The sequence below is a fragment of the Poecile atricapillus genome, chromosome 1 (assembly GCF_030490865.1).
Source record: "Poecile atricapillus isolate bPoeAtr1 chromosome 1, bPoeAtr1.hap1, whole genome shotgun sequence".
Taxonomy (NCBI): domain Eukaryota; kingdom Metazoa; phylum Chordata; class Aves; order Passeriformes; family Paridae; genus Poecile; species Poecile atricapillus.
Window position 1 is genome coordinate 173,163,239 of NC_081249.1, and position 14,000 is coordinate 173,177,238.

A 14,000-nucleotide genomic window follows, 5' to 3' on the forward strand; every position below is an offset into this window, starting at 1 on the left:
GCAAAAGTGAAAGAGTGGATTTGCCATCTGTTCAGAGGAAGAGCAACACCTGAATAAAGATCAGATCCTGCTGACAGCTGTGGCTGGAACAGCTCTGCTCTCTAGGACTGCTCCCAAGCCTCTGCCTTGGCAGTACCTCACCTCCTGCTGCTATGGGGATGGGAGCTGCAGCCCATCACTGGTGCATCATCCCATGGTAGGCCACAGGAAATGCCAAGGGCTGGTGCTTACAAGCCTTAGTGGCAGATGTTTCTGTATTTGGCTGTGCATAATTAGAAAGGCAGTGCTTGCTGTCAGGGCAAGTGGCAGCTGGCTGAGATAGCCAAGGGTGTGATCTGGGGCAGAGGCAATCCCAGATGGATCTGTACTTGTTTAGATTTTGCAGAGTGAATGATTGCCTAAAAACTAAGCTCCAGAGATGAAGGAGGCTTAAGAAGAGCCCATCCAACTAACCAACCTCAGGGCAAACCAAAGGTTGGCTGATTTTCAGGTTTGACTCTCATCTGTGGTAGATTATGAAAACAAAACTGGCAAGTTGTTATGAAGATATAGTGAAATGCAGTCAGGAGGATGGCAAAGTTTAAAGGAAGCCTTAATTTAATGTGGTTTTAAAGCTTTGTATACAGTGTTTATGAGCCTGGATATAGCTTCTCTTTTGTTTTTTATTACATTTGTTCCTTACACCTTGTTTGAAATGTGATCGGAAGCTTTCAGGGCATGGTCACAGCAGGGTCCTAGTCCTGACATTAGATGATTAATTGTTCTGGTGGGGAAATATGAGGGGAAATGCTACAAAAATACAAATATTTTTGGGGAGTAGTCTTGGCAGCCATGTGACACTGGCAGACAAACTGTCCAGCTTCTGGTCCTGACTGTGGCGTAGATTTGGTGCAGTGCAGACCTGCCACTTGTGAAAGAGCTGATAAATGAACCTCAGTGTTTCTGTCCAGGAAGAAAGAAAATTAATTCTGGACTTGCTTAGGTTCTAAGGTATCTCTGTTCTTTAGTCCTCCACCATTGCAAGCACATTTTTTTAACATTAGTGAGAGTGGAGATCTTTATGGCAGTCTCTGTGCAGCCAAGGCACCCTCTGTGGTGGTATCTTCCTCTGAACAAGTCAAGTGAGAGGCAGTCAAGTGAGAGGAACAAGGCCTTCTGAGGCATGAGTCTTGGTCACCCCCCCATAGGAAGGCCTGCTTATCTTCAGGAGGAGTCTGTCCAATGAGCTCAAACACTCACTCATCTCAGAGGTGCACCCTTTCCCAGTTCCTTGTGGCTGTGCAAGGCTGCTTTGCTCAGCCCACTCACAGCTAGTCTATAAAAGGCACTGGGGGTGGAGCTTTCCCATTTTCTCTGTCGAAATCTTCATGAATGAGCCAATAAATAGCTTTCCTGACACTCATCCTAAATTTCTTTGGGCTGAAAAGGGAATCGTGTTCAGTGAAAGTTACTGGTGCTAAAGGCAACACCCTTGAATAATGAGGGAGAGAGGAAAGGTGGGTGTGAGTGGAATTCTATGATTAAATATATTTAAAGCTGCTACTGTGGAGTACAGAATAAAATTATTTATGTAGTTTGCATAGAAGCCCTGGCAAGTGTTTCTGGCCCCTTGGGATCATAGTTTGTGTGTGACTAATGTTTCACAGATTAGGATTTTTGGCTAATGTTTTTTTGTTTTGTTGCATTTTAATATTCCCATGCAAACATCTTTTCAGGTTTTCGGTGTTCTTGAATCGCCTGAATTTTCCAGAATCTCTTCAGCTTTTAGACCAATAATTAAAGGTGAAAAAGATGACTCCAGTTCTCAGCATCTAATCAGTGAAAATGGCACTAGTCAGAAGTCGTCCTTGCTCCAGGCATTTTCCTCAAAAGCTGTGAATGGGTCTCAGGCTGAATCGCAGGTATGGGCAGTCCAGGAGGATTTCCTGGGATGGTGGAGGTGTAGATGGATTTTCTGTCTGGATGTAAATGTAATGTGTAGCTTGATTTCCATTTGGAACAGACTGAGTGATGTCAGTATGAGAGATTTTTTGGCTAGGATTTTGTGTACAAGCCCTCTTTCTGACTTCATCTTCCCCACCTTGTTGTAGATGTCTGCAGCATCTCAAGGGAATCAGAAGTGGGTGTCAAGGTGGGCGAGCCTTGCGGATAGTTACTCTGACTCTGGATCTGTCTCTGGGCAAGGTGATGGAAGTGCAGGTAAGTCTCATCCAACACTGTGGCTTGAGGGTATCTGAATCTAAACCAGGATGGTAGAAAAAGCAGAAATTAAGGGCATTTGTGCATCTGGCTGTATCTTACTTTCTGCTTTAGCTACAGTAGTTAGAGATGGGAAGCACAGAGTGAGTAGTTCACAGTGGACTGAAGACAGAGAGAGCCTCTGGTTTGCATTTTGGAGTTATTCAAGAGGTTCTTAAATATTAGGTTTGACATGACTGAAGGGAACCTGGGAAGGAGAAAGCTTTTAAGGGCTTTGGCTGTTAACTAGCCCCAAGCTGTGATTCCTTAGACTGCCTTATGATGCCAGACAAGACTCCTTTGCACATAGCCTTGGAGTTAGTTCCTGACTTGCATGTTTTTTGTGTGCTTCTCCTGTGTCTGGCTGTGCTGAGAATTTAGGCTGTTCTGGGGTTTGCTGTCAATTGGCAGATTTAAAGGGTGGACATCATCATAGAGAACTAGATATGGTGGAGAAAGGAAGTTGGCAGATATCAGACTCTCATCATAACTTGGAAGATACCTTATGGACTCTGTGATTCTCTTGGTGTGTGAGAAGAGGAGAAGAGCACTTTGTTGGCTTTTGCAAATATTTTCAACTTTTTTTTGGTTGGGATTACTTGTCATACCTTCTTGCCATTGACAGGTGTAGATAGATCCAATAAAGATCAGAAGAAAACTTTGTTTCAGAGATCATTGCCACTGTTTTCACACCATGTAGGATACCTAACTCCTGGAGTGCTTGTAATACTACCACAGCCAAATAACCAGTTATCCTGGTATTGAAAGGTGGTATCAGATATGGAGGCCTAGCCAGCAGCATGGGAGAAATAGAAACACTCTTTGTATGGAGTGTGTCCCTGCTGATAAGCCTACACATGCTGGGGCAGTGAGCTCTAATTCAGAACCTCTTGCTTACTACAGGGTCTTTCTCCTGGGACTTTACTCTGGGATATGAATGTAGGAGAGCCTGTACTGTGGAAAACACCATCTATTTAGTCAAATGGGCAATGTTGTTTAGAATGGTATTTAACACTCTGCATCACTGATGTCTGATGGTTTTTCATCTCATTCCTGTGGCCTGACTGATGCTAGATGCCAGCAATGTCATTATGCTCCATAGTGCTTGTACTGAGAGGTATATTATGGGAGAATGAATCTGACATACTACCTTGAGAAGGGAAGGTGTTGAACAGTGTGATTCAGCAAAGGAATTAAGTTTAATGTCTGTATTGATAAAACCGAGGGAGCAGGGACCAGCCAGGGCTTGCTGATGTCCATATTACATATAACCTTAGTTCTAAGCACATCTTACGAGTGCTTTTGTGGACTTGCACTTTGCAGGATTAAGCTCTTCATATACAAATAAGTGGCACGGTTTTAGAGTAATTGATTATTTTCCAATTAACTCCCTTCAGAAAGCGGGGTACCCCCAAAACCTGGGGAACCAGAAAACTCTGTACCCTCAAGAACAAGGCGCCTTCTTCCCCAACTCCCACCAAGTGATAAATCAGACAGCCCCACTCCCACGGTCCTGGTGTGCCAGGAGTCCTATTCTGAGGTTACCAAGAGAACCATTGTGAAGGACCACTGTGTGGAAGCCTACGGTGATTCCAGCAGCCACCTCTTCATCCAAGAAGACCTGGATCCGGATAGCCTCAGCGATGCCAGTAGATCTGATGATGGCTTCAGCACGGAAAAAGGCAAGAAATATAAAGAGAACAGCAAAATGCTAGAGCAGATGAGGGAAGACAATAGATCAGAGAGCCAGCAGCCAGGAGCCTCCCGGATCTCTCATGTGAGAGCTGTGAGTGAACCAGTTTCTACTTCGTTCTACATTGGTGATGACAGCAATGATGCAGGGGTTCCCTCCAAGCTCTCTCTGACTGTCTCCCACACTCGAGCAGACAAGGACAGCAAGGATCCAGAGTTTTCCTTCAAGTGTGCTGGCACACCAGTTCCTGGAAAGCCACCAGTCAAAGATGTTAGTGCTTATATAAATACAGCTGGAAAAGTTGTCATTTCCCTCCATCAGAGTCTTCCTCAAGATCAAGAAAACATGTCAGGAAAGGAAACAGTGTCTTTTGTTAGACAGGAAAGTTTTACCAAAGATAAATCAAGCAGTGGTGTTCCTCAAAATAAACTCCCACATATTTCAAGTCACCCTCTGCTTAAAGATTTAGAGGCTGTTCGGTCAACTCGTATGGACTTTAGTCAGGACACTCATCTTCTGCTTAAGGACACTGAAACTGCCTTGGCAGCACTGGAAGCCAAATTGCTTGGTCAAAGCCAACAGCTGGAGGCCTCAGAAGCTGCTGGTCAGCTGGAGGACTCCTTGTCAGGGGACTCAGATGTAGATACGGCTAGCACAGTCAGCTTGGTGAGTGGCAAAAACGTCCCAGCAAGTGCCCCGAAACGCAAAGCAGTCGCGAGCTTGCAGAAGGAGAAATCTTCCTCCACGCCATCCATCCAGGACCAGTGTGGGCAGCCCAGCGCGCGGGACAGGCTGACGGAGAAGCGGAAAACACAAGCGCCAGAGGCACCAAACCGAGCAGAGGCCACCAAACGCTTCCAGATGAAGCGGAGTTCTGGGACTCGAGGATCACTTGACTTCACAGATGACGAGAGAAGTTCAAACTCACCCTACCTTCCAGTCCCAGATGCGGTTGTGTCTGACCACGAGCACTCGGTAACCCGGCCTGTTCCCAGGAGGAAACCTTACACTCAGGCCACCAAGGAGGACCAGAGCAAAACGACCTCAAACGTGCAGAAAATCCAGCAGGTTCTCACCCGGTCCAACAGTTTATCCACCCCACGGCCCACAAGGGCCTCAAAGCTACGCCGTGCACGGCTGGGAGATGCTTCAGACAACGAATGCGTGGATGCTGAGAAAACAGCCTCCAACTCAGACGCCACTGCTCAGGGCACCAAGCAGCCCACGGAGACAAAGAAGCTCTCCCGGCTGGACATCCTGGCCATGCCCAGGAAACGAGCAGGTTCATTTACAGTGCCCAGTGACTCGGAGACAGCGCAGTCGAGGACGGGGTTTTCGGGCCGCAGCGCGGAGTCCTATCGGAAGACGGGCGTTTCGGAGGTGAGAGCTGCAGCCAGGAAAACGGCAGCCGCTGCCTCTGCCAAGCAGCCTTTCAGCAGGACCCGTTCAAGCAGTGTCAAGTATTCCTCATCATCATCCTGTAAGTGCTCCTGCTTTATATTTCTCCCCTCTTCCCCTGTTTCTGACTTACAGGCTGCACATGGTTGCCAAGGATTAGTATCACAGTAGTAGAGGTGCTGCCTTGGTGAGTACTAAAGTCTGCAATAATGAGCAGCATGGATGTTGAGATTTTCTGTGGGTTTGGAGACAGCAGAGCACTCTCATACTCAGTGAGATGGTATTGTGGTTATGTCTGTGAGGACACTACAAATAGCTTTTTTTTTTTTTTCTCCAGTGATTTTGTTTTATGAACAAGTTGCCATTTGACAGTTGGCCATAGTTTCATTTGAAAATTAGAATTTAATGCCTTTCTAGTGCTACAAGAAGTTCTGTTCTGTTTGTAAGATTCAAAGTTTTCTCCCAGAGAACTTACGATGTATTGGCGACAGCTGAAGTCCAAGGTGGCAGGTTTGAAAGCATCTAAAATAGGAGAACCAGAAATAAGTGTCCCTGTGTTGTCAAAGCTGTTCCCTTGTTCTTCCTGTAAATGTAAATACAGAGCTGGACACTGCATGTTGATTACCCCAAGGGATTGATGCTTTTGTGTATTTTCACCCAGTTTTGCCATAACTAAGGCAGGTTCATAGTTGTGATTCCCATGAGGCAGAGGTGTGGGGACTACATTGCCCTGTAGTTGAGCACTCAACAGACGCTTGAAATTCCAGCATTTGTCATATTGAAATCAGTTAAGAAGTGGGAAAATTCAGATGACAACTCTAGGACGGTAATTGGTAAGAGATTGTCCCTGAAACATTTGGTGTGAGTTCAGGTCTATGCCTGAAGTCCTTGACCTGCCATGGATGTGGCAAAACAAATGTGTTTGCTTAGGATTTTAGGAATGATTGGTAGCCAAAGGGACAGAAAAAAACCCTGTGGATGGATTTCTCAGTCCTGTTGAGAGGAATGCTATTTTCAGCAGCTTCATGATTTTGTAAGGGGTCTTGGAGTTCTGGATGTCAGTTAATATATCTTCATACAGCTCAACTATTTATCCCTTTTGCAGTATTCATTTTTATTGCATGCTAAAAATGTTATTTGCTGCTTGTTTTGATTTGGATTGTTTTAGTTCATTCAGCTTCACCTTTAACTTTAGTGATTTTTTTTCTTACACACTTGTATATGCATGTAAATCAGAATGTGATTAAGCTAAAAGAGTATGTACAGTCTCTTCTCTTGCCTTTTTTTGAGATGATGCTACTATTAACTTCTTGTTAAACAATAACAAATTTAAAGCAAGATGATGTGGTCAGAGTTTTCCGAACAGGAGGTGCGCTTTGCACTCCCTCTGCCTTTGGACCACAGCTTCAGATCATTCGGAGAAAAATGATAAGTGTTGGCCAGTTCTTTATTCAAATGAATTGGTTTTTGATTTCCACAGCCCTGTAGCAGCATTCTAACACCTTTCCTTGTCCATAGTTGCAGCAGATGATGCTAATCCTTCCTCTGAATTAGTTGCTCTTAAAATACTAACCTCCTAATTCCATGATAGGATTGTGAACCTTGCGCAAGCTCTCTAAGTACATGCTGGTGTATTTCAAGCTTCATTGTGCTTGTTGTGATGCATGCTCCTGTACTAATGCTGTTATAGACATAGTAAATCAGCAGCTAGAACTCCCTTCCTGCAGCAAGAGTGACATATTGTTAAACTGGACTATTGCACTGTGCCATCAAGACTTTTTTTGGCATGATACAGCAATCCTTGAAAGCTTTGAGTGTCAAGCCTAGGGGATAAGGATGTGGCTAAAATATTCCAGGAGTTCTTAGCGTTTAGCTAACCACAGGAGGTCCCAACACTCCCAGTGGGAGAAAGTTAATCTCGCTAGTGGAGGAACAGCATAAACTGTCTGCCTGTGAGACAGGAAATGCCAGTATATTATTGGGCTATCTGAAGTAGCTTTATGTGAAAAGTCACAGATAACATCAGAATAATCCAAGTTACCAGTTCTGAAATCTAAAGGCCTGTCTCCCATGCTCCTCCCACAATTTGTTTACTCATGATAATTTGAATGATACTGAGGGAGATGATTCTGATTTCCCTTGGCGTACAGAGATAGAAAAAGAGTCGCATCATTTTAAAATTGTTGTTCAGTGACAGGGTGACCTCTTGATTCTAAAGCTGCATTTAAAAAAAAAAAGAGATACAACTCTATGAATTGAATATGAGCAAATCTAGTTTTATTATACACATATAAATCCTAAGCCAAGGCATTGTTATAGCTATGGATGAGATAACAATGTCTAGGAATACTTCTTTCACTATGCAGTAATTACCTATAGTTTTCTGCCTGCATCTTACATGCCAAATTAGTTGGTTTGGTTTGTATGATGTATGATGCTGGCTTAATTCACGTGTAGTGTTTCAGTGTTAGGATTGTCTTGGTAACACAGTGAAATTTTTCAGTGTTATAATTCTAAATAACTCGTCTGGTTCTGTGTGTGGTGGGCCTTCATTCTCCAGGGATGGACAGAAGGGAATGAAGCAGTACCTGTAGAGAGTATAGTGAGGCAGCAAACATTTGGAGCCCAGTTTTCAAATAAGGACACCTTGACATTTCCCATGCAAGGAAGATCTGGGTGTCTACAGATCTGCAGAACAAGTTGGGAAAAGTGGGCAGCTTCCACTTGGCTCCAGGGCTTGGAGCCAGTCCTGACTGTGAGCACTTTCTTGTAGAGTGTCATTAATGGTGAATTGCGAGGCAGGAGGTGAACACAGGGTGTGGACTCTTGCAAATAACACCAAGCACCGCAGTCTACTCCAAAGCCCCTCCTTCTGCTTGTACTTGAAACTAATTAGAAAGGTATCTGCAGGCTTGAAAATTGGGCTCTCTTTAGAAAAGGACTTCTGTGGGACTATGAGGAGTGTGAAATGTGTGCTACTTATACACAGAGCTTCTGTGCATGGAAAGCCAAGTCTGTGGTAATACTTTACTACAGTGGAGGCATTAACACAGTCATTATGATTTTCCATTGGAATTTCCCACTCCAAATTTGTACAGTGAACGGGATCCATAGAGGGGCTCAGCTTTGAAATAATAAGCTCAGAGAATGTGGTGGTTTAACTTAAGATGTGCACAGAAACTCTCTTTTCCTTGTGCTCTTGGGCTAGTTTTGTGTTACCTTTCAGCCTTTTGTAGTTACTCTTGACTACTGTCCTCGGTCTGAAACCAATTCATTTTTTATAAGCATCAAGGCGGAGACCACAGGGTTCAGATTACACTTCTACTTCGGAGGAGGAATATGGCTCAAATCACAGCTCCCCTAAACACAAACGCTCCCATACTTCAACAGCCACACAAACACCGCGGATACGTGGCTCTGGGCTGGGCAAGCAGAAGCTCAATGGCAGAGAAACGGATGATGATGAAGATTTTGATGACAACCCTGATCCCTACAACTTCATGGCACAGACAGCAGAGATAGCAGAAATAGCCAGGTGAGGTGGGGCTTTATCTGTTAACCCCTGTGTTGAAAATGGGTTGTTTTATCCTTGGTGTTTAAATCAAACCCAAGTGGTGGGATAGAAGGAGAGGCTCTCTCCCATTGTTTGTGTGCCCACATCTCCTTTATTGAATGTTGACTTGGATGGTTTTCATGAACCTTTACAGCCTGGATGTGCTGGTTGTACCTTGTATCTGCAAAAGGCCAAGGTGCAGGGCATTGTCTCTTGATATGGTTCTTGTTCAAGCTGTGGGAAGTCTAACTTTATACCTGCAGATCTGCTCTCTGCTGAAAGTCACAGTATGTGTGTGGCATGGTTGGTGTGAACTCTCCTAATTCTCTGCAGAGGAAGTCAAATGGGTTAGCAAAGACTGAATATGTAAACTGTTGAAGCTGCTTTGCCTGAAGCTGGTGAAGGAGCAGTAAAAAAATCACTTCAGGGCAGAAACCAATTTGCTTGGCACAACCAAATCTGAACTTGTCTAGACCTTGTATATAAATGAATCGTTGCTTAGCTTGATGTCCCTGGATACGGTACTGCTGTGTACTGGTGGTCTGATGGTTGCCTGGAGGACCTCAGCAATAAAGCAAATAGATTCTTTTTTTAAACAGTGGCATTTGAAGTTTGTCATCTCTAGTATGCAACTGTGTTATGCCAACTTTCCAGAAATACTGGTCTTCCATTGTACTGGCCATACTTGAAATACTTTTGCCTGAGGACGCTGCCTTGTGTCTGCTTTTGGCCACATCGCCCTCGCCGCTCCGCGCTCACCTCAAAAGAGCTTTTCTTGCCTGAAAGTTGCTGTCAAGCTGCTAAAAGTGTGTCAGCCTTCAAATCAGGCTGCTCTACCTGTGCTGCACGAAGCGTGCGTGTGTGAGATGCCGGCTTCCCTCCCAGCAGCATTCCCAGCACCGGGGAGCGCTCCGGCGCTCAGCAGCTATAAATAAAGGGTTGCGTCAGACTCGTCTGGCGCTGCACCGTGCAGGGCTCTGTCCCAGGCTCTGCCTGGTAATTGCAGTTCTGATTTCCCTGGCTGCTCCCGAATTAACTGGGAGGGGTTTAGAGGAGTCAGGGAGAGTTAAAAGGGAAAATGCCACTTGTTTAGAGTACTGAATCACATAATGGAAGTGTTTGGTGACAGCTCTGTCCAAACCAGCACAGAGAGGGGTTACCTTATGCAGGCAGCTCAATTTGCATTTTATTAGTTCAACTATGCCTTTTCTTTCCAAGGAAATGTTTTGATGAACTGACAGTTTTATCGCATTGCTTGTTTTCCTTGTGGATCCCTTCCAGCTTGGAATATTCCATAATAATGTTGTTTTTGTTGTTGTTGGGTGGGGTATTTTGGGGATTTTTTTGGTTGGTTGTTTTGTTTTTTTTCATTAAAAGAGGACAGTTGTTTCAGATGAAGCTGACTACCTGTAAGATTATTTTTTCTCTTGGAAGTTTTCCTTTAAAATTACCACAACAGCTACTTCTGGTCTAAATGGGTTTTTTTTAAAGCTGTACTACCAACAATCCAGACTTAGGAGCTGTTTTTGAGCTGTAGAGCAGATAGAGCAAGGTGCTGCCAACACCAAGTGTTAACTGGACACCTGTCAAGGGGCTTGAAGTTTCAAGATCTGGTTTCTGAAAACCAGATCTCTCTAAGGTATGCCATACTTATCCTCATAATCCCTCAGCTCTTCTGGAGAATGTGGAGGCATATTGTGATTTTCAGTCTACAGACCACAAGGAAAAGAAAAGAGAAATTAAGGTTTTTTTCTTTAAGTAAAAAAAAATAAAAAATTTTCTCCTTCATGTACTTTTTAATGGAAAACAAAGAGGACCCAAGAAGAGAAATTAGCTGTATTGTATTGAAAAAAATAACAAACAAGAGAAAGAAGTAGAGTGGATGGGTGGGGGAGCAATAACGTAAAATTTCTTTATGGATTGTCTCCAATACTTTCTGGCAGTGTGTAGTCACTAGAATTTGCTTTATATCAATTCTCCACTTTGAAGCTGGATTCAGGAAGGAAGGGAATTTATTTTGTATTCAGCCAGAATGTTCCTCAGCACCCTGCCAAGGCACCCCAAAAAACCCCACTTGCCCTAGCCTCTGCAGAGGATACAGTTCCCACAAACGTTTTGTGGCTTCTCTTTTTATATTTTATTAATATGAGGCATGTTGTATTCTGTGTCCTAATGGTTGTGCTTCATTGCTTGTGCTTTAGGCTCAGCCAAACCTTGGTGAAGGATGTGGCCATCCTTGCCCGAGAGATTCACGATGTTGCTGGAGATGGGGACTCACAGAGTTCCTCAGGGACGGGACCGAGCACCTCCTTCAGCTCTGTGCCCAACACTCCAGCTTCCACCATATCCGCGAGGGAAGAGGTAAGGAGTCACAGAAAGCTCTGCCTCTCTGTGCTAGTTAAGTACATGGGACATGGTTGGGGTGGAAGACCAGGGCAGCATCCCCAATTGCTGCAGCATTGAAAAACTTTCATTCCTTGTCCTCCTAAAAAGCAGAACCAGAAAGACCAACTGCAGCCTGTTTAGGGTGCTCTTTATTTTGGCCTCTGTGCCACAGCCAGCCTTGCAAGGTATGGGAATCATATAATTTCCTAAGCTTCTCAAGGCTTCTATTTGGACACTGGCCCCTGAAATTTGCATCTGAGGAACAGGATGGAGGGGATGTGTTGTGCTGCTGTGCCAGGGAGCCAGAGCCTTCCTCTTTGTTTCACACAAGGCACTGACCGTGTACGCTGGCTGCACTCTGTGTCAGCTGTGTGTTTTGTCCCTCTGCTGTGTCCTTTCTGCCAGGACTGTTGAAATGCTGTGCAGGTGTTGCTTGAATCCCTTCCCTCTGTCTGAGTATTGATGGAGAGGGGGCAAGGATCCTTGGAGATGGGCAGGGAGTCAGGCAGGTAGCTTGGGAAGTGCAGTTCCCAGCCCTTCAGTGAAGCTGTTGCTTCCTCCCAGACTGTATAGCATAGTTTGGTCTGCACTAGGCTGGGAAGGAGGGAGGCAATTTCTTCTTTTGGTTCACCAGTGCTGCAGCGCAGGGACCAACTCAGCTCAAATTTGGTTGCAAGGTCACCAGGAGGCTTCAGCTGCTAAAGCAAAGTTGCCTTTGCTACTGTTTAAATCCAAATTGCCTCCTGTGTACCACCAGCGCTTAAAACATACACAGCTCTCTGCTGCTCAGGTGGTTCCCCTGCCCCCTGTTGTCTTTGACTGTTGTGAGAATTGCAGACCAGGGGCAGGGTTCAAAGCTGAGACCAAACTTGTTACTCTGCCAAGAGAGTCCTTGGAGGCCCCGTGACCTTGCTGTGATCAGCACTAGAGGTGCAAAGCAGAAGTTTAGGGAGCTACCCAGAAGATCAGACCAGTGTGGCTGTGGTTGTGCTAAACCAAGGTCAGCTGCAGCCTGCTCAGGGAGGGGTTTATTGGAGCCAAAGTGCATAAATGTTTCACAATAACTGCCAGCTCTGAGATAAAATGGTTTATTGCTTTGTTTCCTTGCAAGTGCCACGCCTATCAAGCTGCCTTTTGTATTTTTCTTTCCAAGCAATAAAGGTGACTGCACTTCTGACTTGCAAGCGAAACATTTTACTCAGCTCCCACTTGCTTGCAGAAAAGTAGGGGAGGAGGAGCAGTGTCCCTGCTGTTTTTTTGGAGTGCCACTGAAGGGTTCAACCATAAGTCAGCTCATACAGAGGGATGTTCCCAGCTGCTAGAGGAAGACACCTGCAATATAGTGTTTCTGCTCTCTGCAAAATGCCAGGCTCCAGAGCATGATGCTGAATGGCAGAATCACAAACCCAGGATTGCTCGGACCTGGGTGAGGGTTTCTATGGCTTTGTAGTGCTGCTGTGTGGGACATGCCAGTCAGTCCCTCACAATAGTCAGGAGAGCAAATTCAGAACTGTCACACTGTTGGGAATACTCCTGGCAGTGCCCACTGCTAGAGCAGTTTTTGAGATCTTACAGTAGTGTGAAGGACAAAGCACTGATGGTAGCCTGTGAGGACAGATCAGGAGCAATAAGCTTTGGTGTGTTCAGGTAGTGGCTGAAAACACTCTAAAGGCTTCTAATGAGGCTTCCTCTGAACAGGAGTGGGTATCAGCATGATTTCAGCAGGGCCAGCATCTGGCAGGCCACTTGAGTTACACCCAAAATGCCACAGTGCATCAGCATTGCTGCCTTACATTATCACAATAGCCAGGAACAGTTTCCATGAGCAGGGCTTTCTGCTGGCAGTGCTGAGATGTGGAGTGGGATCCTAAACAGTTCAGCTTGGGGGGCTTGTTATGAATGCCAGCAATATAAACTGATGTGAGTTCAATGAACAGACACCTCATCTTTGGTAGTGGATCAGATTCAGCACCACTGCACTGCCACACCTGCTTCCCACAGTCAGAGGGTTGTTGAAACTGTGCTGAATTAATGACTTTGGTTTGATGCAAAGAAGCTTCTGGAAAATGCCTGAAAATCAGTGTAAATGATGCTAAGCACTGTGAATTTTATGAGTGCTTATCAAACAACTTTCTATTAAATATTCTAGGAAAGGACATAGTGATGAGAAATAGCTACCATGGTTATAATAGTAATATATTGAAACATCTGATAAAAGAGATTATGTGAATAAGAAAAGTTTTCTCTGTGTGCCTGTCTCTTATGCTGCTCTGGCTTATGCAGTGTTGTATGCCATTCTGCATTCTAATACTAAATATTTATATCTATTCCAAAAAAGTGGGGGGAAAATGCAGGAAAAATAAGTACTGATACTGGAATCATTCTCGAGTGTTCAATGCTGTACCAGAAGCATTGTTTGGGACCAGTGTATGGCACAGCATTTCTCAACCTCAAATGAATTGCTTTTTAAATTACTTTTATTAAGAAGCTTGGTTAAAGTTTAAATGAGGAATATCCTCTTACAAGTTAAGGTGGAGCCTTCGATTTAAACCCTAATCTACATGCTCTGTCCTTTCAGGTTCAGTGCTGCCTTGGATGTTTGCCAGGGAGGCTTTCCATTTCCCCAGTGCATGTTTGGGGTGGTTTTGTTTTTCTAGCCTCAGCTGTATAGTTTATGATAAGATAGATTCTTGGCATACAGGGCTGAGTACTGCTACAAATTAAGCAAATTTA

General features: G+C 44.6%; 1 protein-coding gene across 3 annotated transcripts in view; it reads left to right on the forward strand.

Annotated features, from left to right (window-relative positions):
• CEP170B (centrosomal protein 170B) overlaps positions 1-14,000 on the forward strand; it is a 58,168-nt gene that overhangs the window by 34,331 nt on the left and 9,837 nt on the right. For 2 of the 3 annotated variants that reach the window (XM_058855570.1, XM_058855562.1), the window contains 5 exons: positions 1,716-1,901; positions 2,091-2,199; positions 3,636-5,411; positions 8,720-8,864; positions 11,084-11,243. In XM_058855570.1, coding sequence (XP_058711553.1) covers positions 1,716-1,901; positions 2,091-2,199; positions 3,636-5,411; positions 8,720-8,864; positions 11,084-11,243 — 2,376 coding nt within the window. Of the gene's footprint in view, positions 1-1,715; positions 1,902-2,090; positions 2,200-3,635; positions 5,412-8,614; positions 8,865-11,083; positions 11,244-14,000 lie in introns of all 3 variants that reach the window. The other variant, XM_058855555.1, reaches the window with a different exon arrangement.